At 35.5% G+C, this 24,191-nt stretch overlaps 2 protein-coding genes across 2 annotated transcripts; one reads left to right on the plus strand and one right to left on the minus strand.

The window, feature by feature from the left end:
- Positions 1-327: 327 nt before the first annotated feature.
- LOC112039092 (xyloglucan endotransglucosylase/hydrolase 2) lies at positions 328-2,545 on the plus strand. The gene is made up of 3 exons (XM_024071936.2): positions 328-784; positions 1,584-1,777; positions 1,878-2,545. Exons 1-3 carry the CDS (start codon positions 500-502, stop codon positions 2,251-2,253), a joined length of 855 nt encoding a protein of 284 aa, XP_023927704.1. The 5' UTR covers positions 328-499; the 3' UTR covers positions 2,254-2,545.
- Positions 2,546-15,140: 12,595 nt separating this feature from the next.
- Positions 15,141-15,892, minus strand: LOC136066737 (uncharacterized). The gene is made up of 2 exons (XM_065771493.1): positions 15,681-15,892; positions 15,141-15,543 (listed from the first exon to the last, which is right to left on the minus strand). The coding sequence occupies exons 1-2, from the start codon at positions 15,890-15,892 to the stop codon at positions 15,141-15,143; spliced, it is 615 nt and encodes a 204-aa protein (XP_065627565.1).
- Between the last annotated feature and the right edge of the window lie 8,299 nt (positions 15,893-24,191).

Consider the following 24,191-nt stretch of genomic DNA (forward strand, 5'->3'; position numbering starts at 1 on the left):
GAAAATTTTTGAGAATATTTTTTTTTTTTGACATTTTAGGAAGTGAGTAGGATATCATTTTCCCACAGGGCAAATTCTCATTGGAAACCAAATACATGATTGGTGGTCCCAAAAAAAAAAAAAAACTTTATTCTTCCATTCCATTCCCGTTGTCATCCACCACCTATATATTTAAAAAAGAGGGTCCTACCTATCATACTGGCGGGGACAGAATGATTATAATTGCATTTGTCTAAAAAATAAAAAAAGCCCAAACAAACAAAAGCTTCCAGCTTTCATATATGGATAATTCCTCAGCTCAGCTGGCACCAGCTTTGAGCTTTGGCTCCTCCAGTTATTGCTCACGCGTTCCCCACATCTTCATACCCTTCTCTTCTCTTCTCTCTTAACTCTACAACTACAAGCATTTCCTTTGCCCTATATATATATATATATAGCGTAGCTCTCATGCACTAAAACCTCTCATTCACAAGCAACGATCTCTCTCTGAAGTCTAAACATGGCCTTTTCTTCTAATGGGTTCTCTATGTTTGTATTGGTTTGTCTAGTGGTAATTAGCTCTTTATCAGTTGCCACTTGTGCTGGTAACTTCTACCAAGACTTTGACATAACATGGGGTGGTAAACGTGCCAAGATATTCAAAGCAGGACAGCTTTTGTCTCTGTCTCTAGACCCAGTTTCTGGTTCTGGCTTCCAGTCCAAGAAAGCATACCTATTTGGGAGGATTGATATGCAGCTCAAACTTGTTGCTGGCAACTCTGCTGGCACTGTAACTGCCTACTATGTATGTCTCAAAACTCATCATTTTCTTTCTGCTTAATATTTTTTCCTTCTTAAAAACTACTTATTGATTCTAATAGGAAGGTCCTTAGGATGATTAGTGTTGGCCTGCTTGTGATCTTTGAAGTGCCTGCAAAAAAAGGTCAAAGTTAAAGGCACATATCAACAAGAGCATGTTACTAGTTAGTGTGCAAGTAACTTGTGTGCAAGTGAACCAACTGATACCTATCATATTAAAAAAGTTATAAAAAAGAAAAAAAAGAAAAAAAAAAGAGGGATAATAATATTTTTGATTTTCACTATTATCCAATAGATATGTAATTTTTCATGATTTATTGAAGTAATTAGTTGTTGATGCCTTAACATCATTTTCACATAGCCAATCATAGACACTTGTGAGAATGTTATACACACATTTTTTGCGCACTAGTCATAATTTACGATCACAATAAGACGCCTTAAAATAGCATGTGCAAATGTGTGTATCTACTATATATACACTTTCTCTTTATTTCTACTTGTTTGATCATGTGACCTATCTCAATAAGTGAGATTTTATAAAACTGTACCTAAGTAAACTAGATAAAATAATTAAAAAGGAAAAACTAATTCAAACTTGTACTTATTTATTTTATATGTATTTAAAATACTCTTTTTGAAGTGGGCTTTATATATGTGTTTAACCTTAGAATAATCTAATATGTGGTATTCATGCATGTAAGACCTTTGCCATCTTTCTAGAAACTCCCTTAAAACGTTCAAACGGTATATTGCGTAACTGACTGTTCTGTTTTCTATTGCAGTTGTCTTCTCAGGGGCTAACTCATGATGAAATTGACTTCGAGTTCTTGGGAAACCTTAGTGGTGACCCTTATATACTACACACCAACGTGTTCACTCAGGGCAAGGGTAACAGGGAGCAACAGTTCTATCTCTGGTTCGATCCCACAAGAAATTTTCACACTTATTCCATCATCTGGAAGCCCCAACACATAATGTAAGAGAAAGCACCCCACTTTGTTACTTCATTTTAATCTACTATGATTGCTAAAACTTTATGCGATTGGAACAATGTCTAACCTTGCTTCCCTATACAGTTTCTTGGTTGATAACACTCCCATAAGAGTGTTCAAGAATGCTGAATCGATCGGTGTTCCCTTCCCTAAGAGCCAACCTATGAAGATTTACTCTAGCCTATGGAACGCTGACGATTGGGCAACAAGAGGAGGATTGGTGAAAACTGATTGGTCTAAGGCACCCTTTACAGCTTACTACCGGAACTTCAAAGTTACGGCTTCCACTTCTACTAGTGCTTCCTCCGATTCTACATGGCAGACCAATGAGCTTGATGCCCATGGCCGAAGAAGACTGAGATGGGTTCAGAAGTACTTCATGATTTACAACTACTGCAGTGATTTAAAACGCTTCCCTGGAGGTCTTCCACCTGAGTGCAAACGGTCAAGATTTCTTTAAATAGATCACTTACTGGTAGAATTTTGAATGGAGTCTGTAATATATATATTAGTCCACGGGTGGAAACTCTTTATAAATTCCTCTTTGATCAAGTTTCACTTAGCTTGAAATTTAGGGGTCAAATAAAATAAATTATTTTCTTTGCTGTGTTCCGTTTGTTACCACTTAGCAGGAAGTTGATGCCACCTTCTGTGTTCATCCACCCTGTAAAGTTGTTGAATCACGATGTTTGAATATATATATATATATATATATGTATGTATGTATGTATGATAAAATTTTTCTCTCTTTATTCTTTGGCCATAAAAGTAAAATTACTAGTTAATTTTTGTATTTTGAATCATTAGAGCTGCATTTTCAAAACTCCATTACATAACTGTTTGCCTGATTACCAGCTATTCCAAAAGCTAGACCATTAAACAAGCTAATGACTGTCCCTAAAGCAAACTAATTAGAATATGTTAAGTTTATTTATTTCAATACCATTGTTGTTTCTACAATCGTGATTCCTCCACCATTTGTCACAATGACATGGAATTCTTATTTGGAGGATTATCGCAAAGGGAAGATTCTATCAATGCGAATGTATTTTTTTGTTTTTACATCCTTTCACAATTTTACGAGACTAATTATATGCTCTTTTGCATTTGTGCCACATTGGATTGGTGCTCCCACAATTTTTCCACCTCCCTCTTCATCTAATTAAGATTGATTACCATTAGGATTCCTCATCACCTAAGTCACAAAATATCCAGTGCAACCAAATTATTGGACTACGTGATTGGTGGTTGCTGTTTTGTTTTTGTTTTTGTTTTAATAAAGAGAATGATTTGAGTGAGAAAGCCAAGTTCATGCAATTAAATATCATTATTGCTTTCTTCAAATCCTTTGCTTCTCTTGAACCCAAATCCCTATTGCCTGACCCACCTCTTGTTTTTTACACCGATTGGTAGAGTGTGATAGCGAGAGAAAGGTTAGTGCATGATTAGACGCTTAAACACCTTGAGTCCATAAGGTTGAGATATGGAATTCACAAAAATATATATATAAAATGCTTTAATTTTTATTGATAGTGAATTGTTGAATTATTCTAGACTATATATAATATAATACAATTTGGGTTTGGAAATCATGGATACATCAAGTATATATCATGTTTGATTGCCAAGTTGCAACAACTTCTTAGATGGAAATAATAGTCTAATTACTGTTATCAATTCTTTGAATATACAAACAAAATCAATTTTTCTTCTACCGCTTTATCAATTCTTTAGATATATATACAGACAAACTTAATTGTTGACATTAATTAGAAGTTGGGCTTAAAAAGCGTGGTTAACTTCTTTTTTTTAAATAAAATTGTTCTTATTAACTTCTTTAAAAAGTAAAAAATGCTCTTATCAACATAGTAGTAGAATGTCACATGCCTCTTTCGTGATTTCTACAAGTATATTTGCCATATGAGCATAAACATTAAAGTTCAATGACATTTCCACCTCCAAGCTTAAGTTTAAAATAGTCTGGTCGAGATTTACTTATCTGAGTGAACCTATCCCTATTTCTGGAGGTATACCCATATTGTACTTGGAAACAATTTTAAGGTTCATTTAAGAAAATAAACCCACCAATGGTAAATCTTCATTTTCCCACTAAGGTTGGTCGCACACGAGACTATTCCTCTATGAGCCTTCTAGGTAGAAAGATGAAGATATATCAAAGATGTTGAGTAGGAATGACAAAAATTGTTTGATTCACAGGCACTCGACTTGCCTCGACCCTAATGGGGCGGGTTTTACCCAACCCGCAAAGCAAATGGAGCGGGTTTGGGTTTTAAAAACCCAATCTTGTAGCAGGTTCAGGTTGGGTGCGGGTATTATGCATACCTGTCCCGAACTCGACCCGTATACATATATAATTTTAAAAAATTTTAAAAACCCTAATTATAAATATTGCACTAACTTTCTCATTTCTCTATTTTCATTTCCCTACCCTTAATCCCTCACTCTCAACCACCCACCCTCTCCCTCACTCTCAACCGCCCTCCCTCTCCCTCACTCTCACTCTCACTTAATGCTACCAGTCCCTCCTTTGCCTCACCGGTCCCTCTTTCCTGCCTCCCTTACCATGCCGCTCACTCCTTGTTTGTTCACTCCCAAGTGCAGGAGATCATAGCAATATAATTATCAGAGTACCAAGGTCGAATCACAAGGAGTAGGGTTTTTTTCTTGGTAATCAAACAACAATTTGGATGAATAACAAAAGTTATGTTTTTTTTTTTTTTCTTGGTGATTGTTAACAATTAAAAAACAACTGGTTTAAATCAATATTTTAAATACCAAGGCATCGAGGTGTTTCCCTATATCAATATGAAATTTTTTGTGATTCTAAGAAAACATATATTTCACAATTGATTGTTCTTAAACAATTAAAAACCTATGATTCAGTTGAACTGAGATAATTCAAGAACACATAATAATCCAGATTAATAATGCGGTTAGAATAGTTTTTAGAAAAACCCATTCACTTTAAAACCTAATTTCTATTTGAAACTATTATAAATTCATGTAAACAATACGAAAAACATAATCAAACTTATTGAAAATATGAAAGACCTAATACATCAAAAGAAATCTTGAAAGTTCAATCAGTGTGAAAAAAACTAATGAATGTTTAAACCCCCAATTTCAAATATCCAACACAAGCTTATACCTAAACAATAGATGTGCGGAAAAATAGGTACAAGCAAAAACCCAAACAAATAAACAACTCTACACCATAATTAATCACAACACAGTAGCAATTAAGGGTAGAGAGAAAGGGTTAGAGAGATGCAAACACAAGGATAATGCCGACATGTGTTATTAAAGAGGAAACCGAAGATCTCGGCGAAAAACCTCTCAGCCGCTCTCCAAGAGGTTAAATGATCCACTAAAGAATAAAGTTGGGATACACAAATAGCAATAAACCCTCTAAGCCTAATTTACCTAATGTTCCTAAACCCTCCAAACTTCTTGCTCCAACAAGGTTAAGTCTAACCGTGTCTTCTTTAGCTTGCCGAATCCCGCAATAAGCCCATTGTATCAACCAAATGAATTAGTCATCTCCTAACTACTTCCCAAACACCAAAATACCTCCTTACTTATATGGGTATGGTGGGATAAGGTTTTAGCAAATGTATCTCTCAAAAATATGTCAATGGAGAGGGTAAGAGTAGAGGAATTAGAGAATCAAATGTCTTAAATTGTGGATGAGTTAATCTTCGTTTTCTCTCTCAAAATCATCTCTGGAAGCTCTCTACATTTCGTGGGTATAAGGGTATTTATAGTAGTGTACGTGAGAAATGTGAAATGTCATTTTTCTGCATAACAAGGCATTCTGGCAACTCGGTCTCGCGAATGGAACAAATCACAAGTTTGAGTCACGAGATAACTGCCAAGCCAAATTGTACTTTTTGTCCTGTAGTGTTTCAGCTGTCGTGACCCTTCAGCTTCCTGCATGCTTCACACATGTGGTATTTTGGTGAGTTGCCAATCACGAGTTACTTGCGAGAACCAGTCACAAGAATCCTCCAATGCAAACACACTTGAGTTTCTTCACACTTTCTCACACACAACCCTTACATAATTCCCACCTAAATACAGGGTATCTAATTGCTGAATTACAAGCAAATTTGGCGCGGAATAAAGCAAAAACATGATTGAATAAATTCTACCTTACAAATCTAAGTGAACAATCAAATATGTTGTTGTCTAAAATCTTAGAAAGAATTACATTGAATATTCATACCATATAGAAGAAACATAACCCCTAACTCTAACAAAGAGTTTAGAATGCCATTAGAAAAAAGAAAATACAAGGTTCCCCCCTCCCCCCCAATAATTCGTTCTTCACAGCCTCCAGTCCAAAACCCTAACGTTAAAATGTCCAAAGAAGATAAAACTTTTACATTTAATTTTCGTCTAGAATTACAGCAGCAACTTGTGAGTTAATTTCGACCCTCAAAAATTGTGAATTTCAAAAAAACTCAAAACTGAAAAATTGTAGATATTTAAGTCACAGTTCCTACCCATCCAGCTTTGAGTCAATGGACTTTTGAGGAGAGAGATATGCCTAAAGTACTGATCAGTGCTCAAATCTGATTTTTCATTTTCAGATTCTGTCTCTTTGATTTCTTTCCTTATTTGAAGCTTCTAAACATGGAAACGACCCAAGCACTCCAGCTCCACCTTCTTAGAAATTTAAGCATGATCCTTTAGCTCATCTTCAATTTGAGTTTGGCTTCCATTCTCTCACAAACTCTTGTAAACTCGTCTTTTCACATGATTTCTTGAAAGTAGAAAATTACACACAATGAATGACATCTTATTCAAGAGATTATGTAAAGATAAATAATAGGCACTAATGCAAATCATGATTTAATTATACAAATTAAGCATAGTAATAAGGAGATAACGCTCACATAGATATATAACAAGTATACATTTTAAGGCGTTATCACACCTCCCCCACCCTCCCCCCAACTTAAATCTTGCTAGTTCCTAGCAATCCACAAAGCATCCATGTCTACTGAAAGTGAAAATTAAAACCAAAATACAATCCACTTTTGTAGGCTACACGATTGCACTTTCCATATGCAGCAAATCTTTGAACCCTTAGGTCACCCCTAGTGGACGAGTTTACGCTTGTGAGGGTGCACAAAAGTCAAAGGTTTTCTGAAAATTGCTGCAGCAAATGTTTGTCTACTTTATGATTATAACATACAAATGAACTTTCAACTTTGAGTTGGGATACTATTCATCATATTAAAGAGGTTTCACTAGCTTTACTTTTGGAGTGTGAGTGTGCATAGCCCATCCAATCAAACCGCTTCTCCAAACATGCATAGACCAAGAATAATCTAGATTAAAGCCTCTACTCCAAAACCTCTCTAAGTCATCAACACTCTGAAAGAACACACGTAGAAGTAATGGCTTATTTTTTTCTCTCTTCAAATCACATGTGAACGAAAAGAAAAGAAAAAGTTTTGAGAATACCACATGTGTATACAAAAAAGCCACTAAAACAATAGAAAAAGATCTCTTGGAAAGGATGTTGAATTCCTGGAAACTTGAGGTTAATACCATTCTCATCCCTAGATTTTATCCAAACACATACCAGCCATGCACCTTTAGGATCAAGTAGGACTTTAAGCTCAGTGGTAGCATAATCTTATGGCTAGATAAAGGTAAAACTTCTCTCTTTGAAATATGAGGTATATGAATCAAATGCAGAAAATTCAAGCCAAACCCAACTCATAGCAGTAACATCCAACTTAAATCAAAACAACCTTTACATAACCATATAACCCTTCTGAAATACATGAAAGATCTGTAAGACACTGATGATTTATTGGTTGATTATGTATGTCTTCTCTTTCTTTCTTTTTTTTTTTAAATTTTTTATCTTTCTTCTCTCTCTCTCTCTCTCTCTCTCTCTCTCTCTCTCTCTCTCTCTCTCTCTCTCTCTCTCTCTCTCTCTCTCTCTCTCTTCTTTTTGATTTTTTTTTATTTTGATTTTTTTGAATTATTATTATTATTATTATTTTGTGTGGAAGAAAAGAGAGACAATAGTGGTTTCTAAATGCATCAATACCTCAAAACTCGAACCCCAAAGAACACCCATAAACAAAAATGTTTTATGGTATTGTGGAAGTATTTATCATGGCTCAAATGATGGTGACAATGGTTAATATAAAGATAGGCTGAACATTTGTTTAGCTGGTGACAAAAGATTGATAACCTGAGGCTCTCATCTCCTAAAATTCCACATAAACCAGCATGCCTAAGGACAAAAATAAGTAGGATCATGGTATATCTCCCCATATTGTTTCTAGTAGTCAACCAAAAAATATAGAGATCTTCTACAAAACTGAAGAATATGAGAGAATTTTAAGAGTTCAAATAAAGATATACTCTAAAAAAGAAAAGCAAGGCTCAAGAACTCTCTATATGGGTTGAGTTTCAGCTTATATCTAGCTTGTTCATGATCCATGCATATCCAACATCCTACCGTTCGCTAACCCAGCTATTTTGCTCAAAAGTTTCCAATTGTGCTCTTCTTAAAAGAGTCTTAATATAGCATACAGTATAACCAACTCAACATTATTTACTCTATCACATGATATAAAAATAAAGCTTATAATTCTTCTGCATTCAAATCCAAGTTTTTTTTTTTTTTTTTTTTTTTTTTTTTTTTTTTTTTTTTTTTTTTTTAAGGATTGAAAAGTTGCAACCAAAAAGAAAGAAGAAAAAAATCATGCAAAGTGAAAAAAATGTGTAAACCTCTCCCCCAAACTAAAATATTGCATTGTCCTTCATGTATCAAAGCCAAAATAAATTCAAGTATAAAAGGAAGAAGTTACCTTAAGCATTTAAATTTTTTTTTTTTTTTTTTGAAATTTCTTTCACACCTGCAAATGTTAGCTCACTAAAAAAAAAAAAACAAAAGAAAAGAAAACAGCAAAAATATGTATATAAATAAAAAAATAAATAACAAATGGCAAAAAGAAAAAAAAAAAGAAAAAAAAAGAAACAGAAAGAAAAGAAATTAAAACAAATATGGTACAACTTCATAAGGCTCCATGAGAGTTTACTTAGCATCCTAACAGGCAGGTATCTCTTTAATTTCAAAATCCTACCATCCCTAGGGTCCTCAACTACCTACAATTCCATGATTAAAACACTTCCCTTACAATGAAAGGGCCATCCCACCTAGTTTTAGTTTACCTGGAAATTTATGAAGCCTCGAATCATAGAGAAGGACTTGTGGATTTTTCTCAAAATATTTCCTCACAATACTTTTATCATGAAATAATTTCATACTTTCTTTATTATTGCGAGTGCTCACATAAGCCTCATTCCTAAGCTCTTCTAGCTTATTCAATTGGAATTTCCTCAAATTTTCTGCCCCTTGTAGCTCAAAGTTAAAGGCTTTAATAGCCCAATAAGTTTTATGTTCCATCTCTACGGGCAAATGACAAGGTTTCCCATAAATAAGATGATAGGGAGACATTCCTAAGGGTTCTTTATAGGCTGTCCGATAAGCCCATAATACATCAACTAGCCTTAAAGACCAATCTTTACGGTTTGGATTAACCATTTTCTCTAAAATTTGCTTAATCTCCCTATTGGCAAGCTCAACTTGCCCACAAGTTTAAGGGTGGTACAGGGTGGACAACTAGTGCACCACTCCATACTTTTTCAACAATGCCTCAAAATAATGGTTACAAAAATGGCTACCATGATCACTAATTATAGCTTTTGGCATTCCAAATCATGGAAGAATGTGCTCTCTCAAAAATTTCAAAACCGCTTTGTGGTCATTAACCTCACATGCTATGGCCTCAACCCATTGAGATACATAATCAACTGCCAAGAGAATATATAGATTACCAAAATATTGGGGAAAAGGTCCCATGAAGTCAATTCCCCAACAATCAAAAACTTATATCTCAAGGATAGGGGACATCGGCATCATGTTCCTACATGTGATATGCCCTAACTTTTGGCACTCTATACACCTCTTACAGAAGTTGTAAGTGTCCTTAAATATAGTAGGCCAATAAAATCCACACTGTAAGATTTTTGCAATGGTTTTTCTCACAGAAAAGTGGCCACCACAAGCTTCTGAATGGAAAAATTTTATAACATTATGGGTCTCATTATTAGGAAAGAATCTTCTCAAGATTTGATTAGGGAAATATTTAAACAAATAAGGATCATCCCAATAAAAGTTTCTTACCCCAACAAAGAATTTTCACCTATCTTGTGTGGTCCAGTACTCAGGAATGGCACTCATGACTAGGTCACTATATGTGCATACCATGGCAGCTTAGTAAAAACATAGAGTTGCTCACCAGGGAATGAGTCCCGAATAGGCATTTCTTTTAATCCCTCATCAAAAGTAAGTCGGGATAAATGATCTGCCACTACATTCTCCACTCCTTTCTTATCTTTAATCTTAATGTTGAATTCCTACAAAAGTAAAATCCAACGTATTAACCGTTTCTTGTCATCTTCTTAGAAAGAAGGTATTTAAGGGTGGCATGATTTGTAAAAACAACAATGGGAGCACCAATCAAATATGAGCAAAATTTATCTAGAGCAACTACCACAGCTAGTAACTCTTTTTCTATGGTGGTATAGTTCATTTGTGCACTATTTAGAGTTTGACTAGCATAGCATATCACATTAGGTTTTTTATCTTTCCTTTATCGAAGGACTATCCCTAGTGCATAATCACTAGCATCACACATGATTTCAAATGGTAGAGACCAATTTGGGGCTTGCATTATAGGGGCAAATGTAAGCCTGTGGACTAGCTTTTTGAAGTCTACTTCACACTCTTCCGTCCACTCAAAATTGGACTACTTAAGTAGGAGATTACAAAGAAGTCTAGATATAGAACTAAAATTCTTTATAAATCTCCTATAGAAGCTAGCATGCCCTAAAAGGGATCTAACATCTTTTACTATCTTAGAGGTAGGTAGATTAAGAATTAAGTCTATTTTAGCTTTGTCCACCTCTATGCCTCTAGAAAACACTACATGTCTAAGAACAATTTCTAAAGTGTAGTGGCGGCTCTAGGAATTTTTCTCAGGGTGTTCCTTAAGAAGCATAAATTATACAATCTAATAAAAAGAGAAATTCATATATTGACAACAACAACAATAAAAAACATGCAAATACATAAAGTTTAAAATTGCCTTTTACAAGTTTTCATATTTTTGAAATTGGTGCACGATAGTCTCATTATCAATGCTACAAGCTACATCTCTTGCAATGTACACAACCAAGCAATCATTCATCTATTAAATGTAGAACAAATTATGGAGCAAAATATAATTTTATTGGCATAAAAAAAACTGAGGGTGTTCCCAAATTATTTTTGAAGGGTAGACAAATAAAAATGTTTAAATTATTATAAAAATAAAAAATAAATAAATAAAATTCAGGCCAGGGTGGCGCCACCCCTACTGAAGTGACCATAACAAGGCATTTTTTCCCAATTAAGAACTAAGCCTTTTTCTTCACAACGGGCTAAAACCAATTTTAATTTATTAAGATATTCATCAAAAGAGTCACCAAGAACAAACATGTCATCCATAAACACTTCCAAAAATTTCTCAACCATATCACTATAAAAACTAACCATGCAAAGTGGTTGGTGCATTACGTAGCCCAAATGGCATTCTTCGAAAGGCAAAGGTACCAAAAGGGCAAGTGAAAGTAGTCTTTTTCCTTATCTTCTAAGGTAATCTCTATCTGGTAATAGCCTAAATAGCCATCTAGGAAGCAATAGATCATATTACCAGCCACCCTTTCCAATATTTGGTCAATGAAAGGTAAAGGGAAGTGGTCTTTCCTAGTTACAAAGTTAAGCTTCCTATAATCTGCACACATTCTCCAACCTATACCTAATCAGGTTGGGATCATCTCATTGTTTGCATTCTTGACCATAATCATTCCAGACTTCTTAGGAACCACTTGCGTCGGGCTTATCCACTTACTATCAGAAATAAGGTATATGATACCCGCATCCAACAATTTAATTACCTCATTTTTAACAACATCTTTCATTGTTGGGTTAAGTCGACGTTGGGGTTCTCTAGAAGTCTTACAATCATCCTCTAGGTAAATTTTATGTGTGCAAATCAATGGGCTAATGCCCTTGATATCATGCTACAAACCCATGGGTAGAACTCATCCTTAAAAACCAGCTTGCAAGGTATCAGAGCCATCGATCTTGATATAGAAAAATGTGACCGAAGCGAACTTTCGAAAGAATTGCAACAAATGGTGAACAAAGTTTCTAAGGATGTCAAGATTTTGTATAAATTTCACAATGCCGTTTTAGATAAGGTCAAGGCCTTGGCTGAATCTAACAAGGCCATGAATGAAGAGCTCTCAAGATTGCAAGAGGGTCTCGAGAACATGATGGAAGAGCAGTTACAACCTCTTGACTCAATGAAACTCGAAGAACAAATCAAGTTCCAAGAATCTAATACTGTTGTTGCAAGCCAGGATGTTGATTTTTGTGTCAAAGTGGATGACGATATACATGTACATGCTGCCCTTAAAGTTCAGTTCAAAGAACCAACAAAGAAGGTGTTGATGATATTCCAAGAACCAATTCTTGATGCACCAATGGAGGCTTCCATTCAAGAGTCTATGATTCAAGAATTGGCAATCCAAGTGTCAGTAATCCAAGAATCCAAGATGCAAGCGCCAACAACTTTAATGATTCTAGAATCAAATGAGATCTTGAGGATACAAGAATTTTTTTACTATTTTTTTGGGAATTCTTTCGCTCGGGTCGGGTTGGAACGAAAATCGGAAAGAAATTTTTTTTGCCACATTTTTGGCCCCTCCCAACCCGGTTTGGCTAGAAATGAAGCAAAAATGGTGTTTCCTAATTTTTTTACTATTTTTTTGGGAATTCTTTAGCTCCAATCTGGTTGGAACGAAAATCGGAACGAAATTTTTTTTGCCACTTTTTTATTCTCATCCGATCCAGTTTGGCTAGAAATGAAGTAAAAATGGTGTTTTCTAATTTTTTGAATTTTTTTCCTATTTTTTTGGGAATTCTTTATCTCTGGTCGGGTTGGAACGAAAATCGAAACAAAATTTTTTTTGCCACTTTTTCAGCCCCTCCCAACCAGGTTTGGCTAGAAATGAAGCAAAAATGGTGTTTTCTAATTTTTTGAATTTTTTTTGGAATGCTTTAGCTCGGGTCGGGTTGGAACGAAAATCGGAACGAAATTTTTTTTGCTACTTTTTCGTCCTCACCCGACCTAGTTTGGCTAGAAATGAAGTAGAAATGGTGTTTTCTAAGTTTTTGAATTTTTTTTACTATTTTTTTGAAATTCTTTAGCTCGGGTCGGGTTGGAACAAAAATCAGAACGAAATTTTTTTTTGCCACTTTTTGGTCCTGACCTGACCTAGTTTGGCTACAAATGAAATAAAAACGGAGTTTTCTAATTATTTCAATTTTTTTACTACTTTTTTGGGTATTCTTTCGCTCAGGTCAGGTTGGAATGAAAATCGGAACAAAATTTTTTTTGCCACTTTTTTGGCCCCTCCCAACCCAGTTTGGCTAGAAATAAAGCTAAAATGATGTTTTCTAATTTTTTTTGAATTCTTATACAATTTTTTTTGGGAATTCTTTAGCTCGGGTCGGGTTGGAACGAAAATTGGAACGAAATTTTTTTACCACTTTTTCATCCTCACCCGACCCAATCTGGCTAGAAATGAAGCAAAAATGATGTTTTCTAATTGTTTGGGGGGGGGGGGGAAGGCCCTAACACCATTTTTGCTTCGTTTCTAGCCAAACTGGGTTGGGAGGGGACAAAAAAGTGGCAAAAAACATTACGTTCCGATTTTTCTTTAAACCCGACCCGAGCGAAAGAATTCCCAAAAAAATAGAAAAACAATTCAAATAATTAGAAAACACCGTTTTTATTTCATTTCTAGCCAAACTGGGTCGGGTGAGGCCGAAAAAAGCGGCAAAAAAAATTTCGTTCTGATTTTTGTTCCGACCTGACTTGAGCAAAAGAATTCCCAAAAATACAAAAATTTAGAAAACCCAATTTTATTTCATTTCTAGCTAAACCGGGTGAGGTGGGGAGGAAAAAGCGGAAAAAAAAATGTCGTTCAGAAAACACCATTTTTGATTCATTTCTAGCCAGATCGGGTGGGGAGGGGCAGAAAAAGCGGCAAAAAAAGTTTCGTTCCGATTTTCGTTCCAACCCAACCGTAGCTAAAGAATTCCGAAAAAAAATAAAAAAAATTCAAAAAAATTAGAAAACACCATTTTTGCTTCACTTCTAGCAAAACTGGGTCGGGTGAGGATGAAAAAGTGTCAAAAAAAAATTTTGTCCCGAGTTTCGTTCCAACCTGACCCGAGCTAAAGAATTTCGAAAGAAAGAGTATAAAAATTCAAAAATTAGAAAACATCATTTTGGCTTCATTTCTAGCCAAACTGAGTCGAGAAGGGCCGAAAACGTCAAAAAAAATTTCATTCCAAATTTCATTCCAACCCGATCCGAGCTAAAGAATTTCCAAAAAAATAGTAAAAAAATTAAAAAAAAAAAAAAACTCGAAAACACCATTTTTGCTTCATTTCTAGCAAAACCAGGTCAGGTGAGGCCAAAAAAGAGGCAAAAAAAAATTTTGTTTCGATTTTCGTTCGAATTCGAATGGAGCTAAAGAATTCCTAAAAAAATAGTGAAGAAATTTAAAGAATTAGAAAACACCATTTTTGCTTCATTTCTAGCCAGTTTGGGTTGGGTGAGGATGAAAAAGTGGTGAAAAAAATTTCGTTCCAACTTTCATTCCAACCCGGCCCGAGGTAAAGAATTTAAAAAAAAAATAGTATAAAAATTCAAAAAATTAGAAAACATCATTTTAGTTTTATTTCTAGCCAAACCGGGTCGGGAGGGGCTGAAAAAGCATGAAAAAAAATTTTGGACTCAGAATTCGCTTGACCACCTCGGGCACTGGAGTGATGCAAAAGATGCCTCAACTTGCCTTCACGGACCAGTTGGTCCAAATGATCCCATAAACTTCTACAGTTTTCAGTAGCATGCCCATGGTCTTGGTGGTACTGACAATAGAGATTATGATTACGTCTCTCCGGGTTCCCCACCATTTTACTCGGCCATCTAAAAAATGACTCGTTTTTTATCTTTTCCAGGACCTAATGAACGGGTTCTTTGAACACTGTATTAACTGCTTAAGCATTTACTGAGCTTGAGTGCCCGGTGAAATCTCTCCTGGGCTTATTTGTTTATAGCGGTCCGACCTAAAATCCTTCCTGTCTTGGGGGTTAACTTTATCCTTACCCTTCCCTTACTGCTGATCCTCTTCAACCCTTTTGTACTTCTCAATACGGTCCATAAGCTGACGCATGTTAGTAACAGGCTTGCCGGACAAGAATGTTCTTAAACCATGATCAATGGGGAGGCCTAGCTTGAACGTCTCTATGGCCATTGCATCTAAGTTGCCCTTCATATCATTAAACATCTCCCAGTATCTATCCGAATACGCTTTAAATGACTCGCCCTCACGCATGCTTAAGGATAGCAGAGAAGACAAGGGTCTGGCCACCCTTCGGCATGTGACGAAATGTGAACCAAAAACTTGAGTGAGCTCTTGATAAGAATCGATGGAGTCTGCTTCCAGGTTATCAAACCACCTCATGGCCATGGGCCCAAGACTAAAGGGGAATACCTTGCACATCAGAGCTTCATCCCTGAAATAGACAGCCATTCTTTGGTTAAAATGGCTGACATGCTCCACAGGGTTGGTTTTGCCGTTATAAATATAAAGGTTGGCTGGTCGAAACGTCGAAGAAGTTTCGCTCCTTCGATCCTACGCGTGAAAGGTGACCTGGAAATTTGATTCAAAGCCTTACTCATGGCATCATTGCCCACCCCTCCATGTGGTGGCCCTTGAGGTTGCTTCTTACGAGGGGGCTCATCCTCATATGAAAAAGTTTCACTGATTGGAGTTCGAGACCTCTGCTCATAGGTGATGTCCTGTCCGTCATCAGGGTGCGAGGCAGCACGTTTTCTCTTCGCATACTGTGTTTCTCTTCGCATACACGTGATATCTGAAAATTCGAAGAGCTACACTATTATTTATCTGATGAACATAAATCTTAGGGTTACAATCAAGCTCTCTTTTTTCCTCCTCCTCCTCTTATTAGGGGCTTCCTTCCTTTATATAGTCACCCTTCTCCTCATCTCCATCGTCCACTTGTTCCTCATCTATGAGTTTGCTTAAGTACATGTCACGTTAGGCATCTTCTTTTGGCTCTGTGTGAGTGACGGTAGGTTAGGATGCACTGTTCAGGGATCTTCTCTACATAAATGCGGTCAGAAAAGTTGCTGCAGTGCATTAAATACGGTGGTAGCAGCTTTCCCTTTAGATATTTCTTCATCCTTATCGTTCCATAGCATGCTCAGAGCTTATCTTGATCAGGTGGAGTCCTCGGAAGTTCATTTTGGCCTTTCACATATTCAATTGATTTATAATATTGAGTAAGAGGATTACAACCTCTTCGGACAGGAGATATCCTCTTCGGATTATGATAATTCTTTCTTCTGAGGGTCCCACTTCCAGATGGGCCCTGTCTTTTCCATTTTATTCTTCTCGGTCCCAAAATAGCCCTCCTGTGGGCCTTCGGCCCATTACGTTGGGCTGGGCCTTCCCCCCCCCCCCCAAACAATTAGAAAACATCATTTTTGCTTCATTTCTAGCCAGATTGGGTCGGGTGAGGATGAAAAAGTGGTAAAAAAATTTCGNCAAGTTAAAAGTTTGTTTGTTTGTTTGGGCATTTTGCCAAATAAATTGTATAAATCCAGCCACGACAGATGCAAAAGGCCTAAAACACATTAAAGTATGACGAATTAGCTATGCTACCGAAAAAAAAAAAAAAAAAAAAGGCTTGACGATATCCCCTCCAAATTAGGAGGAACTAATTTTTCAAGATAAGTGCTAGATGATTTTCTACGCTGCATCATCTCCCTTCCAAGCGCAATATCTCAGCGATAGTCTCATGTGTTGGGCCTCATAAATAGCAATCTTTTTTGTAGTGCCATACGTGAGGGGGAGTGTTAGAATTATGATTAAATGAAGAAATTCAACATTTCCTAACATCTTAAACTTTGGGGACAATAGGTAATCTATCAATTATTACTATCAAACATGTCAGAGGGGTTATGACTTTAAACTTATTTGTACAACTGAATTTTGGAAATCTTCTAAACAAGAATGTATTGCCAAGTTTACAATGGAATTGAAATTTATCTCATTGGATAAAGTATACTTGTGACTTGAAAAAATTTGAAAAAGTGAGAAAGGTGATGCCAAACTCACCCTTAGAGTGGCTTCATCATTTTTTGGATGATATGCCAATGTAGATGAAACTTGTGCCTCATGTTTGTATACATTGTTATAACAAATCAGCGATTGGTAGGGCACAAAGTTGTATGACCACCATCGTACTTGCTAAAAAAGTGAAATTAGATATACCAATTACAAAGTAACACTTGAATATGTTGTAAATTTGAAGGATAATAATAAATGTACTACAAGTTTGACTAAATAAAACTTACAAACTGATATGATAATGAATGTGATTGATATGTTTTAAATACCTCATAAATGAATATTTTAATTTTCTCTTTATGATCGACGACACATCAGTTTATAAGTTCAATGTAGTAGAAATATAATTTCTATGTACATGGTTTCTCAAAACACTTCCTATATTTTTTTTATTGGGTGTGAATTTTAAAAATCTAACTGCTAGAGTGCATGTTCTTTATGTTTTTTAAACACATGTCAAATTTCGTTTAAATAGGATGTTATTTACTATTTGATCAATAAACTTATTTTTTATGCATAATTTAGATCACAAAAACTTGAAATTTAAGCATCTTATTGATGGCATAGCTATTAATATTTGATCTTCTTGAAATTTTGTTAGCATTGAGGATATAACAGGAACATGCAATCTAACGGTTAAATTTTCAAAATTCACATCCAATAAAAGATATAAGAAAAGTTTAAAGAGTTTCTTTCTAAACTAATTTAGAGATAAACCTTTTCCAATTTCTATTACCCCTACCACTACTCAAATTTGAATGTGTCTTTTGGGTCTAGAGTTTTCCTTCTTACTACTTGTTCCTTTTGTCTCGGCATGGGAGCCACTACTATTTCTACAACTTTTCCTAGCAAACAATTTTACCACCACAACAACTTTTATATTTTTTACCTACTGGTACACAACCCTGCAAATTCTCCCCTTAAAAATGCTAAGTGAATAAGCTATTAGTTCTAATATGGGCTAACAGTATCATCACATTTTTACCTACTAGTAATAATTTGTCACTTAAGATTTATTGTAAAATGTTATGAAAGTAGCATTAGTCAATAAAATAAAGTACGCCTAAGAAATTGTATCTCTTTTCTAACAAGTATTTTGAGTAGTTAATGTGAATTTAATACTCCGTTAAATAATATTTGTATACATTTTATAATAAAAAAAGAGCTAAACTAAGAAACTATACTTGAATATTAAAAGAGCATATACAATCAAGATAAATTTATTATATATGTTATTAGGAAAATGTTCATTCCAATTTATAATTGAATAATTTATTATTTAGTAGGTGGTGTGTTGCGGGGATTTATTAGCAGAAATTTAAAAAAAAATTACAAAAACAAAAAAAAATAACGACTTTTAATGTTTTCATGATATCTCATCTATTTTAACTATGATTTTGGTTCGTGAATTGTCATTTTAAATAGAATTTCATGATCTTCAAAATGAACAAAAATTTATCTCAATCGAATGATTGGATTTTGTCAAATATTTTACTAGTCCCAGTTAAGGTTAGTAGACGTTGTTCAAACTTAGCCAGAGATGGAAAATTTGGGATTTTGAACTCTTGGTTCATTAAAATGATTTATCCAACCTCCGATTGGGATAAATATAATTTTTCCTATATTCTTCCTTATTTTTTCCATGTTTAGAAAACACAAATTTTGCTTTTTAGAGCCTAAACCGGTACTTTGGCATGACAATCAAGGCCAAATAAAATACAATATCAACAGGGCCAACTCAATCTAATTGGGGCCTAAGACGATAATTTTACGTGGGCCTTTGTATTTAATTATCAATTAAATAAATTAATGTAATACTAACGAAACCAAAGTTAATTTGAATGATCAAAAAAATAATTTTATGAATCAACGGTAACCAAACAAAAGTTAATGTCATGTAGAGAATCAAATATCATAGTTCAAGAATAAAATTTAACCCAAAAAAAAAAAAAATTTCTGTTAGAACGAATGTTTACTCTATCTTTTAGATGAGGCAATGCATCGTAATAAATTTTGATTTTGGTGTTAAGAAAGAAATAGATATTGTTTGATGTGTAGCCATGCAAAAAATTAAGTGGGTAATCTTGACAATTTATTGTGTAGATTATTGGCTTAGAAAAATTAAAGCATCACAATAATTGTATTTTCCCAAAAAGTTTATGGTTTTCAATTGGGTTGAAATTTTGTTGGTATAATATTTATTGGACAATTTTGGAGTTACACAACCTTTTTCTTAACCACTTGTTATCATATAATCTTGAAAAATGTTAAAATTACTACAAACCTTACTACATAAAAATTCTTAATGGTTGAGGAAATGAGTTTCAATCACTTAATGATGAATGTTTAATTTTTTTTTTTTTTTTTTTTTTTTGTGATTGGAGGCACAAAAAGTTGTAACATAGGCACGTATAAAAATTCTTAATGGTTGAGGAAATGAGTTTCAATCACTTAATGATGAATGTTTAATTTTTTTTTTTTTTTTTTTTTTTTGTGATTGGAGGCACAAAAAGTTGTAACATAGGCACGTTATTACCCCCACATGTTGTTACAATGTCTTCGGCTTATTATATATAAGTAGTTATAACTTCACACAAAATCGATGCGTGAGTTGCTTTCAAAACAATCTATGTACTTCTCCCTGTTTCAATGCTCGTTGCTCTCGGATGCTCTTGCTTTTCAGTCAAGTTTTCCCTGACCTGTGCTGTCCGCCTTTTTGATAGCTTTAGGTCCTTCCAAACACAACTTTCCACAGATCTATAGATTCTATACCCAAGTCTTTAACCTTTTCAATCCATCCATTCTTGGTCTAGTTAACATCGCCATAACATTATCCGTTCCCCATAGATCTCAATCTCTCAACCAACAAATATTTCTATATAACCCCAAAATCTTCACTCTCCTTCCATATCCTTGACCATCCTTTCTTTATTATCTATTTCTTTTCCTTAGAATTTTTTTGTGGTCCCACGCAGGCTTTGTCCTTGGCCACCAGCCATGATCCAATGGTGAAATCCTTGGCTAGAGACACAGCTAGCTAGACTTGAGAGTCCAATTAAAGCCATCAAGCTAGAGGCAAATGAAAAAGTTGTTGACATCAGATTCAGGGGCATCAAACTTACATGAGGCAGTGAACCCATTACCCACGATTTGCAGATAATTTGTTCATATTTGCTCAAGCAAAGGAAGAAGATGCAAACAGTATCATGAAATGCCTTAATACTTATCTTTTTTGTTCGTATCTTTCTTTTCTTTTTTGGGTTCTGGCATGAAATGCCTTAATACTTTCTTTTTTGTTCATATCTTTCTTTTCTTTTTTGGGTTCTGGCATTACCCATATTTTGTTCCCCAATTAAATTTAAAAACGTTAAACGTAGTTACATAGTTACACTGATTAATAAAGAAAAATGCTTTTAATTTTTTTCCAAGGACACTAAATTCAAAACACAATTTTTTTGAAGAACAATTATTTATTTATTTATTTATTTTTGAGAAACAAGAACAATTTTTTAAACTTCACTTTTTTCTATGTAAAAAATTTTCAAGCTGCCTCATTAAAAAAAAAAAAAAAAACTAAAAAATAAGTTGTACCAAATGGACTCTTTCCTACCTTTTACTTTCTCCAATTAAATACCACATTTTTTTTTATCCGCAGTTTTTTTAAACTTCTCCTTTTGTTAGGTATAAAATTTTGAAACTACCACATTTTTAAAAAGCTAAAAAAAAGTTGTTCTAAAAGAACTCTTACCTTACCTTGTATCCTCAACTTAACTTTCCAACTCCTTTTTTTTTTTTTGGTTAAATGGTCTGAATAACATTAAACAACAACCAGTCTATTACAAAAGAACTCAGCTTTATCAATAACTAGCAAACTATCCACCACAAGTCAGTAGTTAGATCTGCTCCCATCTTGGCTAGCCTATCTGCACATCTGCTTGCTTCCTTGAAGATGTGGGTCACAGAGCAGCTAGGAAGGGATCTAATCAGGGTCCTGCAGTCATTCAAGAGAGGTTCAAGCATGAGGTTAACAGAGGTGGGATCAGAAAGTAAATGAACAAGTACATCAGCATCAAGTTCAATGTTAATGTTTTGTAAGTTTAGTTATTGAGCCAGAGAGAGGCCATCCTTGAGGGCCCAGAGTTCTGCCATAGTACTAGTCATGGTTCCGAGCTTCCTAGCAAACCCAGCAGTCCAATCACCATTGCTGCATCGCAGCACCCCACCCTCTCCAGCCTTTTTAGGGTCCCAAAGACAGCCCCATCCGTATTGAGTTTCACCCATCTTGGATTAGGCTTGGACCATTTCACTTGAATTTGGGTTCTAGGAGGTTTGTTGGTGTTTCCAAGGACAATAGCAAAAAACTCAACCCCTTTCTTGATACAGTGCACGTGGATATTGGGATCTATCCTCCCTATTTGGAAAATAAAACTATTTTGGTGAAGCCAAATCAGCCAAACTGCTTGGGGGAAAACAAATTTCCAGGGAATCTAAGGTTGCAAAAGAGAATCACAGGATTCGCAATTCTTTTTTAACCAATCAACAAAGGGGGCATCAAAGAAATCTTGGTTTGCACCATTAATTCCCAACTTCCTCCAAACATTCCTCGCTACATTACAGTCACATAGGACATGGATAATAGATTCAGTGTCTCTACCATAGAGCTCATAGGTATCATTGAGGTTAAAACCCCTTGAACCTAGGACTTCTTTTGTTGGGATGCTATTGTGGTAGCATTGCCACAGAAAGAATTTTATTCTAGGGATGGTTTTTGCCTTCCAAACCCAAAGTTTTGAAGTGGCTAGGTTCAAAGGGTTTAAGCCTTTAGCAAGCATGTATGATGAGCTCAGAGAGAAGCTTCCATCCTTTGAGAAAGCCCAAATAAGGATATCCTCACAGGTAGGATTGGGAGCAAGAGTAATGCCTCTTATTTCCTGCATGATCAAATCAGGGAGAACAAAGGAGATATTAACAGCATCAGAAAGGAAGTCCTTGACAGATAAATTCCCTTCTCCTTCAGCCAGGGGGCCTTGGATTTGCTTCTTAAGGGGACTCCCCCCCCCCAAATTCTTGTAGGCTGTCCAAGTTTGAGAAGTAGGATATCTCCTTCCCCTTACGCCTAATTTGGTAGTAGTCAGAAATATTTTACTGAGCATTTAAGCCTTGGCAACATTCGGACTCGAGGCAATTCTCCAACACCGCATAGCCAGGATAGTAGAGTTTTGAGCCTTCGCTTGGAAGATGCCAAGCCCACCAAGACAAATAGAGGCAGTCACCTTATCCCATCCCACCAGGTGCAGTCTTCTTTTTTTCCTCATTAGAGCCCCAAGGGAAGTCCCTAGAAAGCTTGTTAATTCATCATAAATTCTAATAGGCAATTTGTAACATTGCATGTAGTATTCAGCAATGGGGGTAACAGTTGCCTTGAGGAGGACCAATCTGCCAGCTTGGGAAAGACAATTTGTTTTCCACCCAGCCAACTTCGCTTGAACCTTGTCAACAACAAATTAAAACTCATTCCAATTTCTTCCTTTGTGCCTGATGGGGAATCCAAGGTATCTACCCAAATTATTTGTCTCATTAATCCCCAATTGCTGAACCAAGCCCACCTTCTCTTCTTCCAAGACATTAGGAGAAAAAAAGACTTTGGATTTCTCTTTGCTAAGTTTCTAACTTGTTAAGGAACAGAATTCCTCCAGGACATTTGAGACAGCTTCACAATTTTTTTTGAGTGGCTTTGGCGAATAAGAGAAGGACACCCGCAAAGAACATATGCGAGAAATTAGGCCCATTCCTAAAGGCTTTCACCTTACACCAATCTCCATCTTCACACTTCTTATTAATCAATGAGCTAAGAAATTTCATGCACAAAATAAAGATATATAGGGATATCAGATGCTCCTACCTTAGACCTCTTGAAGGTTGGAATTCCTCAAGCTGTTCTCCATTAAAGAGCAGGGAAATAGAAGTAGTGGATATGTAGCTTAGGATCAAATCAACTGTATCATTATGGAAATTTAGACTATAGAACATATTCCTCATGAAGCTCCATTCCATATGGTCGCCTTTTCAAGATCAATCTTGATGATCATCTAGCCTATCATCCCTTTCTTCATTTCCATCGAATAGAGAAGTTCTTGTGCCACAATAACATTATCTGTTCCTCTTCTTCCTGCTACAAAGGCAGTTGGGGAGGGGGAGACAAGGTTGGGCATAAGGTACTTCATTCTGAGGACAAGGATTTTGGACATGATTTTGTATATGGTGTTGCGAAGGCTAATAAGTCTAAAGTGGCAGATTGATTCTGGCCTAAGTTGCATAGGAATCAAAGCAATAAGGATTTTATTCAGTAGGGGGGACTTTTTTGGTTTGAAAAATCCTCTTCACTTCAAATTTCACAGATTCCCCCACCACCATCCAAAACCTCTAGAAGAAACCAATGTAGAGCTCGTCAGGCCCAGGAGCTTTGAAAGCTTTCATAGGGTTGAGAGCAAACAAAATCTTAACATTTGAAGGAGGTAAGGAAAGGTTAAAGGCCTCAGAATTAGAGAGAATGTTGCCAAAGGAAAGGGAAGGGTTCAGGTCTCTATCACACATGACCTGATCAGAAGAGTAAAGATTTTTGAAGCAACCTAGGAAAATCTCTTTTACTCTTTCTATATCCGAAACCCAATTCCCATTAGGATCATTAATTCCAGAGATGTGATTATTGCTCCTTTTGTTAAGAGTAGAGATGTGGAAGAATGTAGTATTCCTCTCTCCTTGAATAAGCCAGTTAATCCTAGCTTTCATCCCCCAAAGTTCTTCCTCCAAAGCAAGAATTTTTTTCATCTCCCCTAAAAGGAACTTATGGATATCAATCAATAATTTGAGAGGGTGTATTGGGCAAAGCTTTCTTAGCCCTAATGAGCCTTGCAGACAAATTCCTTTCTTCCAAAAAATGTTCCCAAAAACCTCCTTATTTCAAGACTTGGCCTTTTGAGTGAAACTATCAACAGCATGACAGATATT

This window comes from Quercus suber, unplaced genomic scaffold (genome assembly GCF_002906115.3).
Source record: "Quercus suber isolate HL8 unplaced genomic scaffold, Cork oak 2.0 scaffold_45, whole genome shotgun sequence".
NCBI classification, from domain to species: domain Eukaryota; kingdom Viridiplantae; phylum Streptophyta; class Magnoliopsida; order Fagales; family Fagaceae; genus Quercus; species Quercus suber.

Bases quoted from the DNA above. Each gene is read 5' to 3' on its own strand.
- LOC112039092 (XM_024071936.2), top strand. From the start codon at position 500: ATGGCCTTTTCTTCTAATGGGTTCTCTATGTTTGTATTGGTTTGTCTA. The intron at 785-1,583 runs GTATGTCTCAAA...TTTCTATTGCAG, and splicing joins GCACTGTAACTGCCTACTAT to TTGTCTTCTCAGGGGCTAAC. The intron at 1,778-1,877 runs GTAAGAGAAAGC...TTCCCTATACAG, and splicing joins TGGAAGCCCCAACACATAAT to TTTCTTGGTTGATAACACTC.
- LOC136066737 (XM_065771493.1), bottom strand. From the start codon at position 15,892: ATGCGAAGAGAAACACAGTATGCGAAGAGAAAACGTGCTGCCTCGCAC. The intron at 15,544-15,680 runs GTCACCTTTCAC...TGTCTATTTCAG, and splicing joins GCTTTGAATCAAATTTCCAG to GGATGAAGCTCTGATGTGCA.